We start from the raw sequence: 17235 nt of genomic DNA, 5'->3' as shown, positions 1-17235 counted from the left end.
GTGTGCATGCCCACACACAAATCCACATGTATTGCAAGTTGTAAAGAGCTTGGTACATACAGCAGACCAGAATTTAATTCACATTACCCTGTGTACCACTGATGTGCTTCAAGATTACACCACTGAAAAGAGAGTTGCTTATGCCTGGTCCATCCTACCTTGTATGACTGCTTTCAAATCATCTTGCAATTCTTACTTCTCATTTTACTGTACATCAGTTTTCCATTTCTAAACAGATACATGTACTGACTTCCATCATACCTTTTGGTACTATTATTACATTAACTTCTCAGATGCCGCTGTATTCTTTTGGTTTAAAAGTAGTAATTCCTCTCTGGTGAATTTTGTACCTGGCTGGTAACTAAATAAAACTGAACATCTGTAAACAGTATTTTCGGGCTACTTAAACAATGCCTGTTTGAATAGCCTATATTTTTAATGTAAAAAGGGCAACTGGAAAAGTATTCAAAATTCAGTATTTATGCATAAAATGTTTCTACAGTAACACATACATAATTATGGAAAAGCAAACATCAAAGCTGATATAGCCAGTTCTCTTTAGGCAGAGTTTTCAGATAATGCTCCAAAAGTGAGAGTCATACAGCTGCATCTAGTTTTAGGTGCCAGGCTCCCTGTATTTTCAGTGAATATAACCAAGTTTTGTTGGTATTTTTCCATTGCATTTCACAATACAGGACAGTGTAGTAGTAAATCCTTCATTAATCTGAACAAGGAGTCCTAAAATGGTGGCTGTACTTTTGTCAAAGGATCCTTGGACTACAGTTACTTTACTGTTCATTGCTGAATTCCTGTCGTTTTTCTTTTAAGCCTAGAAGTTCTGTTTTCAACTCACCAGGCTTTGGAGGAATTTCAGGTATACTCTTTAAAATAAAAGAAAATGAATTATGATTGTACATAAAAAAACAAGCAGTCTTCAAGTCTCTCTATAAGCAAAAACATTCATTACTACAGACAATGACAAATTCACAAATACTGAAGGCAGGGAGTTCACTGAATAATTTTTATTGAACAGTCCTTTACAACTATCTAAATGTCAAGTACTTACTAATCAGTTAAATCAAACAATCTCAGAAAGTTTTATTTGACTGCAGTTTAACTCATGTATCCTGAAGTCTGAGCTTGAGCTGTAAACCTTGAGATTAAAATCTGAACCTCACAAACCTCTTGTTCATTTGTGGTCCTAAACAAGTAAATACATAATTTCTAAATAAATACATTTACCAAGACTTCTAATTCAGGCAGCAAAAAGTGTGTCAACAAGCTCTAGTACTGGTTTGAGTAACTGTAAAGTCTTTTTGACATAACAATTGTGCAACCCCATTGTAAAGTGAAGTAAAATACATTCAGCGACAGAAATATCTGGTAAATTCCCCGATAAAGAAGACAGCATCAGACACAGATTAAGGCATGGTCTGAAGGAGGTAAGGAGCATGAGCCCTATATACCCCCAAAGCCTGCATCACCGATGGAAATGAAAATAGTAAGGATCAATTTATGTAAGCAAACACAATAAATCTGCCTTGTTTGAAAAGACGGAAGATTCATGGCTTGTTGAAAGTGCTTAGTGGCGATCTTAAGGGGATGCAGTAACTGACATGAGAAGTTGAAAAGCACGTGGAGTCAATAAAAGATCCACCTATTGAGCTCAGCAGCAATGATACACTTGCAAAAGGATGCTGTAGGAGAAATTTTAATATTTAAACTGCTTCAGGCATAAAAATTAAGATTATTTTATGGTGCTGGTAAACAGTGAAGTGTCCTTCTCTTCTATAGAAGATAAAAAGTATAAAAATACCTGAGTTTGTCCAGAAATTCCTGTAGAAATGGCCACAAAGAAAACAAACGGGTAGCACTGGACAAGATGGCATGCTAGAAAAGTTTATTTCACATGTATCTCGCATTCTGATAAAACTAGTAAAAATAATGTCTTTTGGCTTTTCCCTGTTGGGGGTTGCCACAGCGGAACACTGGTTCTCTTATGATTGGCAATAGATTTTTACGGTGCTGAGGTGCCAGGCCGACGCACAACCTTCAAAGAAGGTACACCCATTCACGCACGCACTTACCTGCATGTCTTTAAACATCACTCGCCCGTGGGGAGGACATGCAGACTCCACAAAGAAGGTGCTCCAGCCGAGAATCGAACCAGAGAACCTCTTGCTGTGAGACAACACTAACTGCTGCACCACCACGGCCTTAAGCTACATACTGTATTTTAAAACTATTAGTTCATGAAATGCTAACATACTTTGGTAAATAGCTAATGTAGTGCTGATCCATAAAGGAGGAGGGCATGTTTTTTTGTCATCTGAGCAGAACTGATACAAGCCTCTTTTCAGCCGCTTCCTAGGCCATATGACTTTAACAACTGATAACATTATACTGAACAAGAAAACAAAAAAGAAACATGGACATAAGACAAAAAGATCTGATATAATGCAGTATTTGTGCAAAAGAGAAAGCCAAACTAATAAATACAAAGATATTTCAAAAGAAATACAGGCAAAGGCACCCAGATATGGATGATGGAAAAATGATTCCCCAGTTTAGGAAGAAACAGGTGGAATTGGAAGCATATGATCACCTGCCACATGAAGATGCCCTGCCCTAGAACCTTTGGAAAGAAGCCAATACAAAAGTAAAGCTGGAGTTGCACAGCAAGGGAAGGAGCAAGAAACAGTGGCAACTGTGACGCAGTCAATGTTGTGGTGTGATGGGCCAAGGAGTTCCCAGAGGAAACAGCCATGGATGATGCAGGATGCACCTGAAGAGAATGCCACAGAAAGGTGGTCTGGAACTTTCTGCAGAATGCCCACAAGAAACACACAGCAAAGAATGCGTCATCAGTTTAGAAAAGAATTATTTAACACCCAAGAAGTTTTATAAAATAGATGAACACAGTAAATCAAGACTGATAACAGAAATTCATGTGATATAATAGAAGTAAATATGATATTACTCTGCAGCTAAAATAACAGATAAAATCTTACCAAAAAAGGACAGAGCAATAAGGGAAAGGGAAGTAGTCAAATGCCACCATGGAAGCATTGAATAAAGAGAACTATAAAACAATTAATTGTCACTGTTAGAGTATAGAAAAGGGTACAGATCAACAAAACCACAGACAGATGTGATAAAAGCAAACTGCAGTATCAGAACAGACCAGGATTTATCATACACTATTGCAAATAATCTATAGATATTAGCACAGGTAGAAAATCTTAAGAAGATATGCTGATAAATCTAAAGGAAAAGTTCAAAAAAGCAATTCATTAAGGACTCAAAAGTTTCACAGAATTGGGAAACAAAGCAAAGGAACTGAACCACCACACACACAAAAAAAATACATATTTTGGAATAATATTTATGAAGATCCTGTGGAACATTAACAAAGATGCAGAATTTACAGAAAAATTAAAACAGTAAGAATTTCAAATTTGCATGATATGAAAGGATTAAAGAAATGGCCAGAGTAATTGAAACAAATTTAAGAAAATCTCCCAAGAGAAAAAACCCTGTCCCAGATGCAGTAGCTAGCTTCTGGCTAAATGTATCAACATCTTTACACAAAGATTTAACTTTAAGAACTACTTATATGTGCATCCCTAACCGACACCAATCTGGTTAAGAGGAAAAATTATACTTTCTCCTCAACAATGAACCTGTAAGCCATCCTAACTGTCCAATAACTTGCCCTCAGACTATGTACAAACTATATATTGGAACAGATCCTAACAGTTTACAGTCATTTAGAAGAAGACACAATCATGGTAATAGAACAAAAGGGTAACAGAAGAAAGCTGTATTTAACAAAGGATAATTCGTTGCTAAATAAAGTCATAATGGAGAATTGTAAAAAAAGAGGAAAAATACAAGTATGGTATGGATAGATTAGCATCCCATATTCCTAGATAAAGGAGTGATTACAGGTATACAAGATGCATCCTACATTGACCATGAAACAGTGGCAAACCACTTTTGCAATTAAACCATGACACAGGTCATATTATTATCCCATGGATAAAAATTCAAAGGGGGATATTCCAGGGTGATTCTTTATCACCTCTGTTTTGGTTTGCCCTTAACCCATCAAACTGTTCAGATTGGGTCGGTTATTATTTGACTCCCAGAAAACAGATTTTTTTTTTCATCTTCTCTTTGTGGAGGAGTTAAAATTAAACAGTTCATTAGATGAGGAGTCTTGATAAATAGCCAAAAGCAATATTTAAAGCAGGAAAGTTGTACCAAGAAAATATCAATTTAGGGTAGGAATGTGATAAAGGAACTTGAGCAGAAGGAATATACAAATATCTGGGAATTTATGAAGCACTGGCAATAAAACAAACTAATTTGAATAAAACTCAGTAAGGAATATTTTAGAGGACTAAAACTAATATTAAAAAAAACACTGACATCTAGGAATCAAGTCCAAACTATAAAACAATTTGTTCTCCCTGTTTTAGCATAGTTTTTTTGTGACTGACTGGCCCCAAAAGGTACTGGATCAGTTGGACAGAAAAACAAGAAAAATGCTTTACACATCAAATGATATATAAAAATAAGTGTGTACCAAGAGTATACAACCCTTCCTCTTACAAGTCTAGATCTGCAGTCATGGGATTGCACACATGACTGCTGACCTCATCAGATCCAAACATTTAAAGTTTTGAAACAGGACAGGAAGTCTAAGATGACCTCTCTGCTTAGGTTAGCAGAAGCTTTAGGGGGCAAGTAGGAATGGAAATCAAACCAGAAGCAGATAAAGATCAGACAGCAACTGAATGTGCCAAAAAGAAAAGAAAGAATATAAGGACCAGATGAGAAGGAAAGAATGTGAAAAAGCCATAAACAGAGTTGCAAGTAGACATCTCCTGGAACAACCTCATGCTGATCAGGATTTGAAGCAGGAATGGTTATGGAAGGGTGAGCTGAAACCAAATGATGAAATGCTGTAAAAAACAACATGTATGCAGTCCATTATCCTGGGCTCTCATTATCAAAGTCCACTGACCTTCTGGGAGAAAAAGACAAAATTTTTGTACAAAACTGGAAAAAGTTACACACCTTCTTGCTGGGTATCACACACTCATGGCAGAGGGCCTGTACGCTGAAAGTCACAATAATGTGACAAGATTGTTGCATTGGAGATTGTGCAAACGCTACAATATAGAAGTAGCGGGGAAGCACTGGAAACATGAACCATAGTATGCAATACAGAATGATGTAGTGTACATCACATGGGATTACCCATTATCAACAATTCAAAAAATAAATGTGAAAAACCCCCCCCAGAAACACTAGCCCACAAAAAAAGACAAAAGTAGCACTGATCATTGAAATTGCTACACCTACTAATTACAGTGTTTCACGTACAAAGTAATAAAATATCAGGATTTACAGGCAGAAATCAGAGCAATATGGAAGATACCCAGACAGTTCCTAAAATAGTAGGAAAAATGGGACTCAAAAGAATCTACAGTCATATTCATATATACTATCAATGCATGTAACTCCAGATGAACTGCAGGAGGAGTCAGTTTTGGGTACATCACGGGTGCAGTTTTAGCTAACAAAGACTGAAGCAATACTAATTCCACAAACTTTAATCATACTATAATTTAGGAATGGGATCCAATCCCATCATGGTATTAGAAACCCAAAAGACTTGGAGAAATTAAACCGGCGGAAAACATACCTAACAGAACTTCAGACATAGCACAAGCAAATGTTTATCATGTTGGAACAATACAAAAGAAAGAGGACATGAAATCAGAAACAGAACATGAAATTCCAAACATTAATACATAGTGTAAAGTATATACATTCTAATTACAATGAATGTCAGACAGTCATAAATCCAGCAGTTACACACATACAAGCATTATTTTGAAATAACTTTTTGGGGAACATTTTTCCATCTCACTGTCCTGGCTCCCCAGTGCCCCGTGTCCACATTAGGTTTACCAGCTAATCTCTAACCCTTCAAATTTACTCCTGTATTACTGGAGACAGTCATGATTCCCAAGGATGTCCTGGCGGTTCAGCCATCTTTGCTTCCATCTGGGCTTTTTTCTATTAATAAACCTTATCCACTCTCTTTCCCCACTCTCTGCTAGTAGACTACATCTGAGGGCATCTTCCCTCATTGGACCACACCTCCCCTTAAGAAGAGTCATTAACTGCTCTCCCATCCAGGACGGGCATTTATATCCCACCCTGCCACTCCGTCAGTCGTCCAAGCCACTAATATAGCCTGGGTCACCTGGGCCTTAGTCAAGGCTTTACCCCTCTACACCAAAACTGCAGCTTTTTTGGGAAAAAAACTGACATGTATTCATTACCTCTAGTTGATAGAAGTAAAACACTGACTTACAGACATTAATTAAAATTGATTTTTTTGTGTCTATATGTATGCATTTATTTATTCTGTTGTTTACTAGGGTAGTATACTAACCATAACAGACCATTTGCAGGCACAGCCCACAAAGAAATTCACAAATGTGGAATAATCACAGAAGATAGAGAATCTCAGACAACTGAAACAATATACACACATTAACAGGGTAGAAAAGACAAATGTGAACTAATTTTAGTAGCAAATATGAGAGGAAAGTAGCAAGTGAGAACAGAGGATTGAAAGAGAAGTGATGTAGGTGAGGAGAGAGTCAGGTGAGGTGTCCAGTGGAAAAGCAATTGCAGTCAGATTTTTGATGGCAGTGTCTTTTGAGTTGTGTTCTGAAAGAGGAGACTTCCACAGTTTTGAGTGCAAGAATGGAGAAGGAATTGTTGGTACAGTGCAGTTTGGTTGGGGGTGCCTGGAGTGAGGGAGTTAATTATGGCAGGTCGCAGAGATTGTAGGGGTGGTGGTTTTATTACAGAATTTGTCCACACAAGGTGGGAAGGCACCTGGATGAAGTAGTTTGAAGAGACCCCCAAGAATAGCTCAACTCTGTTAGACACTGGTAGCCATCTGGCTTTGGAGTGAGTGGTGCACTTGTGTTCCTGGTTAGGGGGACAAGCTTTTGCTATGATGGGGAGCCTGTATTCAAAACTGAACATGAACTCCTTTGCCAGTTGCAACGCTAGCTGGTCTGAAGTAGGGTTACCACATATTCCAAGGAGACCCAATGTCTGCAGGAAGAGTCTACTAAAGGAACTGCACCTTGTTGTAGAACATTCTATTCCAGATGATTTCATATCAGTTTACATATCAAGACTACACATTAGTGTAACAATCTGGTAACTAAATTCATAACTTCTTAGATAATAAAGACTATGCCACTGTAGGGTTGGTATGGAGACCCTGATTAACCAACCCACTCATTCGTTTTCTCTGTCAAAACCACCTGCTTTTTTAAAAAGTTGGACCAAAGGAATCACTACAGTGTGCTTGATCTGGGCAGAGAAAGGAGGAGATAAAATACAGTCAGTCAACTTTGCATCTTTAGCATGAAATTTTCAGATACTATGCCTGACGAGAGGCATCAGGGCCTGCTAGACTGACTGTTAACAGAAGGGTATTGAATGATTTACTAGTGAAATAAAGAAACTCCTGTTCTTGTTTGATCATGTCATTGAAAAAGTACAGTTTTGTACCAACCATAAATGTAGATGTCCGATAGGTATGCATCTGCAGTCCTTACATATGGGTTGTCCTGCCTCAGGCAGCCCCTCGGTCGGCCGGATTCCAAAGTCTGGGTCCGGCGTTGGCTGATGTCGCCCCTTTCCCGACGTCAGAGCGCCTGGGATATAAAAGCGTCAGCCGACGCCATCTTCCTCAGTTTTTCTTGCCCCAGATGCCAGTTGCCCTCTAAGTAAGGCTAGATTTGGAGAGATGAAAAAATTCCAAACATGTACAGCAATAAAAAACAAATACACCATAAAAGATAACCCCAGCTAGCTACAATGAGGGAAGGGTACCCAAAGTATACCACAGAGGGGTAGGAGGGAGGGAAAGCCTGACTGCAGATGCATACCTATCGGACATCTACATTTATGGTAGGTACAAAACTGTACTATGTCCTTCAAGGATGCATCTGCAGTCCTTACATATGGGTAGAGTACCATAGCCAAGCTGGGGGAGGTAGGACCTAAGAAAAGGATGGTGTAGCTAACATGCCCGTCAGGACTGCAGTAGCAAAGCCTGCTCTGGATCTGGAATATAAGGGCAAGTTGTAATGCTTGGAAAATGTATGCACGGAGCTCCATGTAGCAGCTTCTAAAATGTCCTTTGTAGCCGCCCCTCTTAAGAAGGCTGTGGAGGTGGCTGTTGCTCTGGTGGAATGAGGCCTTATGTTAGCTGGCACAGTTTTTCCATGAAAGGAGTAACAGAACCAAATGCAATTTCCTATCCATTTTGAAATTGTCTGTTTGGAAATTGCTTTTCCTTGTACACCAGCAGCATATGCTACAATGAGTTGGTCAGTTTTTCTGTAAGTCTTAGTTCTGTCCGAGTAGTAGCGCAACTGCCTGTGGATGTCCAAAGTATGCAGAAGTTTCTCTCCTTTATTTTGTGGATTTGGAAAGAAGGTAGGCAGGTGAATAGTTTGGTTCAGTGAAACCCTGGATACCACCTTTGGCATGAATGAAGGATTGGTTCTCAAAGAGACTCTGTCCTGATGAAAAATGAGAAATGGCTGTACTGCCATGAGGGCCTGTAACTCAGATACTCTTCTTGCTGAGGTTATGGCCAGAAGGAAGGCAGTCTTCCAAGACAGGAATTGTAGTTCTGAAGATGCTGCTGGTTCAAAGGGAGGAAGAGTTAATTTTTCCAACATGAAGTTAAGGTCCCATGTAGGCACTGGTGGTTTCCTTGGAGGGTTGATGTCTTTTATCCCTCTTAGAAACTGCCTTAGCAGAGGATGAGAGAATACAGGTGGATCAGTGTTGTACTCTGCTGAAATTGCTGAAGCATGAATCTTTATGGAGGAATAAGAAAGGCCATTATGGAGCATTTCAGCCAAGTATTCCAGGATATGTGGAATACTCATCACTGTCGGATCTTGACCCTTTACGGTGTTCCAGGTACGAAATCTTTTCCATTTTGCTGAATATGCTTTTCTTGTGGAAGGCCGCCGGGCTTCCATGATGATATCCTGTAACCTCTTGGATAGTTTATCCTGGTGAGGAGTCAAGGAATCTTCCAGGCTGTTAGCTGTAAGGTTTTTAGGCTGGAGTGCAGAGTCTTGTAATTGTGCTGTGTCAGAAGAAGTGGCCATTGTGGTAGAGGCCAAGGTTTCGTGCTTGACATGCTCCTTAACAGTGGGTACCAGTGTTGTCTTGGCCAGTCCAGAGCTATAAGAATTACTTTTGGTTGCTCTGTCCTGATCTTCAGTAAGACCTTGGTCATTAATGGCAGCGGTGGGAATGCATATACTGTTAGAGCATTCCAGCTGAAGGAGAGGACGTCCACTTTCCATGCTTGAGGATGGTATGTCCTTGTGCAGAATTTCCTCAGTTGATGGTTGTGGTGGGAGGCACAAAGATCTATGTCCAGCCTTCCCCATGTTTGTGTTATCTGGAGAAAGATATCTGGGTGCAACATCCATTTGTGTGGATCCATGATGTTTCTGCTCAGGCTGTCCGCCAGTACATTGTCTTTTCCTGGTACGAACTGGGATTGTAGCTCTATATTGAGTTTTAGGGAAAGTTCCCACAGATTCATTGCCAGCCTGCAAAGAGGGTATGAATGGGTACCTCCTTGCTTGTTTATGTACCACATAACTGTGGCATTGTCTGTCTTTATTAACAGGTGACCTTGGTGCAGGAAGTGCTTGAAGGCCTCGATGGAATGTATCACTGCCAGCATTTCCTTTTGGTTGATGTGCAGATGCAATTCTTTTTGTGTCCATTGTCCTTGAATGCATTTGCCCTCCATGTGCGCTCCCCATCCATGGTCTGAGGCGTCCGTTGTAATGGTTTGGCTGATATGTGCCTTGCTGAAAGGCAGGCCCATGTTTGACTGGCTTGCTTTTGCCCACCACAGGAATTCCTTTTGAAGGCATGGAATGAGGGGGATCAAAGTTTCTAGGCTGTGACTGTGCTGAGACCATAGACTCCTTAGGTACCATTGTAGTTTCCTCATATGCAGCCTTGCTTGTGGAATCAGAAGAATGCAAGATGCCATGAAACCCAGGGCCTGCAGGATTTTCCTTGCAGTTAGCTGGGTTTGTGTTGTCACATTTCTGAAATAAACCGGTAATTGTGCTTGTTTTTCTTCTGTGAGAAAAGCCATTTGGGTGTTTGTATCCAGTTTTGCACCCAGGAAAATTATTCGTTGGGATGGAACAAGTCTTGATTTCTGAATGTTGACTGTGTATCCCAAGGCCTGTAGTAGTCGGATGGCATAGTTTAAGTGTTTTAACAGTGTTTGCTGGCTGTCCGCTTGTATGAGGCAGTCGTCCAGATATGGGTATATTTGAATCCCCTGAAGTCTGCAATGTGCAATTACTGATGCCATGCATTTCGTGAATACTCTGAGCGCAGTAGATAAGCCAAAGGGCAATGCTGAGAATTGATAATGCTCTGAACCTGCAAGAAATCTGAGGTGTCTTCTGCAACTTTCTCTGATAGGGACATGCAGGTATGCCTCCTTGAGGTCTAGAGTTACCAGCCAGGACCCCTTGCCCAGCATGGGAAGGAGTTGCTGTAAGGTCAGCATTTTGAATTTTGGCATGATGAGGTAAGTATTCAGAGCGGACAAGTCCAGAATAGGCCTCCATTGCTTTTCTTTTCTTTTCTTGGAACAAGGAATAGTCTGGAATAAAATCCTTGGCCTTGTTCTGTGAGAGGAACCCTTTCTATAGCTTTCATTTGCAGTAGTTTGGAAATTTGTTTGAAAGCCGCTGCCCTTTGGTTTGGTGGCAGGTTTGGCATGCCTTGTCTTTTTGGTAATGTATGAAAATGGAATCTGTATCCTTTGTCTATTATTTGCAGTATCCAATTGTCCTTTGTAATACTGTGCCAATTTTTTGATAATAAAGATAGCTTTCCGCCCAAAGGTGCTTCCAATTGAGCCCTGGTTGGCGGGGTCAAAGTCAAGTCATTGAGATGGTCCTTGTGTAGAAGTTGTAGGTCCTGCAGTACCTCTCTGGTTAGGAGGTTGCCATTGACGTCCTCTGTAGGAGCCTCGAGCTTGCCCTCTACCTCTGGCACGCCTGTTTCTGCCTCTTTGAAATTTTTCTGTGTCCGGAAAGGACCAATTCTTAGAAGGCCAATTTCTGCTGAATCTTGGTGGTTGGACCTGGAGAAAATCTTTAACTGTTTGGACTGATTTAGCCTTTTCCTCAAATTTCTTTAAGACCTCTTGAGCCGTGGAGCCAAATAACTTTTGCTTTTCCAGCGGAGCATCCAGAAGCTTTGCTTTAACATGATCTGGCAGTGTTTGTTCCTTCAGCCAAGCATGTCTATGTATGACTGCACCTGTCATTGCTGACCTACATGAAGCTTCCAATGCATCATAACCACACTGCAAGAAATGGTTGCTAACCTGCTGGGAGTTATGTACCAGATCCTGAAGTGCCTTGCGATCTAGGGGTTCAGGCGAAGATAGTTTTTTATGCAATTCATCTAACAAATACTCTTGGTACTGTATCATATGGAATTGACAATTTAATGCCCTCATAGAAAGAGTGGAAGAAGTATACACTTTTTTACCCCATCTCTCTAAAGCCCTGGACTCCCTTTCAGAAGGAAGTGGGTTTTTAGTAGTGATGGTTGCAACCCCTTTAGGGCCCTGGGAAATAGTTTCTGGGTCAGCAGAGTGGCCCTTATAAAGGAAATTATGTGAGTCCAGGACCCTGTAGTACCTGTCGGGTTTGACAGGAGCCGGAGGAAGGGAGTCAGGGGAAGTACTAGACTCAGAGTACACATCATCAATGACATTTAAAACAGGAGGAATAGCCAAAGGTCTATGCTGAGGTAAATGCAAAAAAGTCCTTAACCTTTTCCTGGAATCAGAGAATTCCTGGCCCTGCCATTTGAAATGCTCTCTCATGGAGTGATGGGTCTCCCCAAAGGACAACTCTTCAGGAGGGGAGGCCGAGGGAATAGATTCCTCTGCATCAGAATCCTCATAGGCCGTAAAGGCCTCCTCCTGGTAGTCTGATAGGGCAGAGTCATCTGAGGCCTCATCAGAAGATTGGGGATCTGTTTGCTCAACCCTGGGCCTTTTGTCTTGAGGAGGTTGAGACCCCCTGTCCGGATGTGGCTGAGAGCCCCTAATTAAGAAAATAAGGTCCTCAGCTAAAGTTAAAATCTGTGAACCGGTAGTGGATCCCTGAGGAATAGCCTTGGGATGGAGAGATTTTGGCTGTTTAGCAGCTTTAGCACGTGTAAATGCCTTTATGGACATGGATACAGGATGCCTGGCTGCCCCACGTGCTGGAGTAGTTTTATCCAGAGAAAGGGTGTCGGACATTTCCAGAGCACCGGTTTCAGAGGGAAATTCTATGGCCGACTCAGGGGTGGCCTCCGGGACCGAGGTTGTCGGTTGTGCGGTTTCATCGGTCGGAAGCAGCAAGGATTCGGTTTCAGCAGAGACTGAGACACTCGTGGTAGGCCTAGGCGTGGTTTCGGCCGAAACCACGGTCCGCATGTGCCGGTCCTTGTCCTTCCGTTTTTTGGGTAATAGAGGTGTCGGAAGCTCCGATGGCATGTTGTAACAGTACTTTTCCCAAAAAAATTCCTCTGCAAACTCAGCCCGACGCCTAAGAGTGCGTCTGTTGAAGGAAGCACAGGCTGCACAGGCCGAGACGTCGTGGTCTGGGCCTAGGCAAGGTAGGCAGTAAGAGTGGAAATCCTTATGAGGTATTTGTTTCCCACAAGATAAACAATTATTAACTTTAACCGTTAGATCTGACATCAGCTGAGGCAAGAAAGAGTCCCCAATGGGGTACTTAGCTTTTTGCAGTCTTCGGTAGCTGAAATCACAGGAGCTGGCCGACCGGCACTTGCGAACTGCTTCTGCTTCGGGCACTGCGCGGCAAGAAAGACTGAGGAAGATGGCGTCGGCTGACGCTTTTATATCCCAGGCGCTCTGACGTCGGGAAAGGGGCGACATCAGCCGACGCCGGACCCAGACTTTGGAATCCGGCCGACCGAGGGGCTGCCTGAGGCAGGACAACCCATATGTAAGGACTGCAGATGCATCCTTGAAGGACATCCATACAAGTTTTGTATCTGAAGGTCGAACCTGGTTTTACTATTATTTCGTGATTCGATGCATTCAAAATAGCCCATATAACGAACACTTCCATCTGTCCTTTGTACATCCTTTCACAATACTGAACTCAGACTACTGAATCACACTTCACATTCATTACTGTGAGTTCATAGTAGTCTTGTTTGGCATTGTGCATCTTTGAAATTGTATTTTCCAACACATGCCATTCGATCACCTGCAGTTCCAGATTTTAACAGTAAACAGTATTAAACAGCAGGCGGGACTTCACATTAAGTTAAAACTGTACTTAAAGCCATGGCCTTGGGATTTTCATCTGGACTGTAGGCTAGTGACTGCCTTCTCCATCAGGGATGGATATCAGAGTATAGACAAACAAAGGGAGAGGAATCCTAAATAAAGGTCTGCACTGTGAGTTTAGTTGAATCTAGAACAGAAGCTGCTGTTTAAAAGGGATAATTAATAAGGCATATAAAGTACTGCATGACAACAATAGAAATCAATCAGAAGAGGTCAGGAAAGATTGGGAAGAGAAATTAGATATGCAATCCACAAAGAAAAAATTAAAGGACATATGTATGGCTCCCAAATATGGAACTCTAGAGGATTTAGAATATTTGCCCGGAATGTTTGCACAGATTTTTTGGGGCCCGCTTGAGGGTATAAAAGTATCTTTCTTCAGGTAAATGGCAAATGTTGGAGGTGTGATAGAGAAGAGGTAACTGGGACCATAGTTTTGGGAGTGTAATGAGTTGGCAGACTAAAAATTCCCTACAGAGTACTCTGCCAGGAATACTGGGCGAGTAAATGTGTAACTAAAGAAAAAAGAAGTTATGTACTCACCATAATGTTCCATGTGAGTTGTTTATCTCGCCTTTATTCTCACTGATGAGTTCGGAGCCGACACGGCCGTTAGCAAAGCTCAAGGTTTGCCAGTAGCTCGAGACCAAGCCCCTTATCCCATGATGCACTGCTGGAATTACCTCAGATCTTGTTTGCTGCGTGTATATATAACCCTGTAAAGGGTGCACTCCCAAGAAGGAAGGAGAAGTACTGAACAACACGGATACTAGCCTCTATGTCAACTGTCAGCCAGGAGGGGGATGGAGGGAGGGAGGGATGTGAAAATAAAGGCGAGATAAACAACTCACATGGAACGTTACGGTGAGTACATAACTTCTTTATGTGAAGTTGTTAAATCTCGCCGTTTATTCTCACTGACGGGTAGCGTCCCTAGCACCCGCAATCCTGGGTGGCTCACAGGAGTACATTTTTCAGGACCATAAAACCAAAAGAAGACCTGTCCCTGGAAGCCTTATCCACTTTGTAATCAGTGATAAAAGTATGAGGCTTAGACCAAGTAGCTGCAACACAAATGTTATCAAGGGGCAATTTGGCTTGAAAAGCAGAAGACGTAGAAACGGCTCTGGCTGAATGAGCCTTTACTTTGTGTGGCAAAGGTATGTTAGCAGTTGCATGAACAAATGAGATACAATCCAATAACCATTTTGAAAGGGTTGTTTTAGCCACTGGTCTACCTTTTCTGGCCTCAGAAAAGGATACAAAAAGTTGATCTGATTTCCTAATATCCTTAGTTCTATCAAGATAAAATCTGAGCTGTCTGTGCATGTCAGATTTGTGCAGCATGTATTCTAATTTGTTGGAATGGTTGGGAAAAAAGACTGGCAACTCAATGACCTGATTGATATTAAACTCAGAACAGACTTTAGGCAAAAAGGAGGGGTTTGTTCTGAGAGATACTCTAGCAGCACGAAAAATCATATAAGGAGGTCTGATAGATAATACTTGAAGTTCTGATACTGTGCGGGCAGAAGTAATGGCCACTAAAAAAAGAGTTTTCCAGAACAAAAATCTGAGATCACACTTTGATGCTGGTTCGAAGGGGGAAAGAATTATTTGAGATAGCATAAAATTCAAATTCCAGGGAGAATAAGGGATTTTGACAGGAGGCCTCATGTGAAAAACACCTTTGAGGAAAAACCTTAGATAACTTATGGGCCATAATATTTAACCCATCCAGTCCAAGGTGGAAATTAGATATGGCGGCTAACTGAACCCGAACTGTGGCAGCTGCTGCTTCTTCCTTAAAAATCATTGTCAAAAACTCTAAAATTGATGACAAAGGAGCTCGGAAAGGATCAATTTTTTGTATGCTGGCCCAAATGGAGAACCTTTTCTACTTACTGCGATATAGTTTTCTGGTGGATGGCTTATGAGAAGACAATAGAATTTGTCTTCTGTCATCTGAGAGTGAATGAAGCCTGGCTATTTGGGGAAGTCGGTCAGCCAAGCAGTCAGCTATAGAGACTGCAGTGAAGGATGAGGGCCCCCAACGGGTGTGTCGGGAGGTCTGAAACTGGGTCCAGGATCCATGGATCCACCAGCAGATGATGGTGAAGAAAAGGGAACCAAATCTGTCGAGGCCAATAGGGGGCTATAAGGAGAACAGTCCTTCCCAGCGACTTTGCTTTCTGTAAAAACCTGGGTATCAATGGAATTGGAGGGAATGGATATAGGAGACCCGGAGGCCAATCGTGTATGAGTGCATCTCTCGGGGGATGTCCCGGAGGTGGTATTAGGGCAAAGTAGCCTCTGGATTTGGTACTGATGTGACTGGCAAAGAGGTCGCAGCAAGGCTGGCCCCATTTGTGGAAAATCATGTCCGCAACATGTTGGCTGAGAGACCACTCGTGAGGCAACAGGATTGCCCTGCTCAGCTTGTCAGCTATCACGATGGATTTTCCCGGGATGTGCGTTGCTAACAGAAAATGCTAGGATGACACAGCCCATTGCCATACTCTGAGGGCTTCTCGACAAAGGGGGTAAGACTTGGTTCCACCCTGTTAGTTCAAGTACCAGACTACTGACATGTTGTCTGTCTGAATCGCAATTGTCCCTAGAGGAAGAGAGTCCTAAAAGTACTGCAACACCAGAAGTACTGCTCTCAACTCCAGAACATTGATATGCAGATGTGACTCTTGATCCATCCATGTGCCTTGGGCAGTCTTTCCCTGAAAATGCCCCCCCCCATCCTATCAGGGAAGCGTCCATGGTCACAGTGGCTACTGGGGGGGGCACAAAGGGTTATCCTACTGTGACATGAAGAGACGTCAACCACCACCGAAGGTCCCTCTTGCAAGAGTTTGTGATGAGAATCATTTGATTCATTGGCAATTTCTGGTAAGACCATCGAGCAAACAGAAGCCACTGAAGAATTCGCATATGCATCCTTGTGAGTGGAATGGCTAGAATTGCTGCCACCATCAAACCTAGTACCTTCAAGATCTCTGCAGCTATAGTTCTGTTCTTTGACACCAATGAGTTGACATGTTGGCGAAGAAGTGAGACCCTTTTGACTGGAAGACGTAGAGTGGTGGTTGAGGTATCTAACTCTGCACCTATAAAGATGGTATGCTGCAATGGCGACAATGCAGACTTTTCGAAATTGACTGTAATGCCTAAGTGGTGGCAGAGTGTCAGAGTAGATTGTCTTGCCTGAATCAATTGATGCCTGGTGGTGGCGGTAAGGAGCCAATCGTCTAGATATGGAAACATCTGGAATCCTAGACACCTCAGGTGAGCCGTGACCACTGCCATACATTTGGTGAACACTCTGGGGGCTGTAGTGAGACCAAAGGGCAGGGCTCAAAGCTGGTAGTGATTGGCTCCCAGCCAGGAATGCAGGGGATCTCTGGAGTTTCTGCCCATCTTTATGTGGTAGTACGCGTCCTTGAGATTGATGGAGCACATCCAATCGCCTTTCCTTAGAAAGGGAAGAATGGCCTGAAGCGTGACCATTCGGAACTTCCCTTTTTTTACAAATTGGTTGAGTCTGCTGAGGTCCAAGATAGGTCTCCAGTCCCCTGTTTTCTTTGGAACCAAAAAGAATCTTGAGTAAGTTCCGAATCCTGTTTGATCTGCTGGGACTGGCTGGAGGACTCTTTTTTTCTAGCAACGTGTGGACCTCTACAGTTGCTTGTTCCCTGAGACTGGGTGGAACATCCGGGATTCTG

General features: G+C 42.1%; 1 protein-coding gene across 3 annotated transcripts in view; it reads right to left on the bottom strand.

The window, feature by feature from the left end:
- Window positions 1-382: 382 nt before the first annotated feature.
- Window positions 383-17235, bottom strand: part of CCHR11.PART0H12orf73 (chromosome chr11.part0 C12orf73 homolog) — a 126540-nt gene continuing 109687 nt past the window's right edge. For all 3 annotated transcript variants that reach the window (XM_044087845.1, XM_044087844.1, XM_044087842.1), the window contains exon 3: window positions 383-881. In XM_044087845.1, the coding sequence (XP_043943780.1) occupies window positions 789-881 (93 nt within the window). In that variant the 3' untranslated portion in view covers window positions 383-788. The remainder of the gene's footprint in view (window positions 882-17235) is intronic.

Source organism: Protopterus annectens, chromosome 11.part0 (assembly GCF_019279795.1).
Source record: "Protopterus annectens isolate FY-2018-M chromosome 11.part0, PAN1.0, whole genome shotgun sequence".
Classification (NCBI taxonomy): Eukaryota; Metazoa; Chordata; order Ceratodontiformes; family Protopteridae; genus Protopterus; species Protopterus annectens.
The sequence above is the reverse complement of the archived record's forward strand: the minus strand, read 5'-3'. Positions and strand labels throughout refer to the sequence as shown.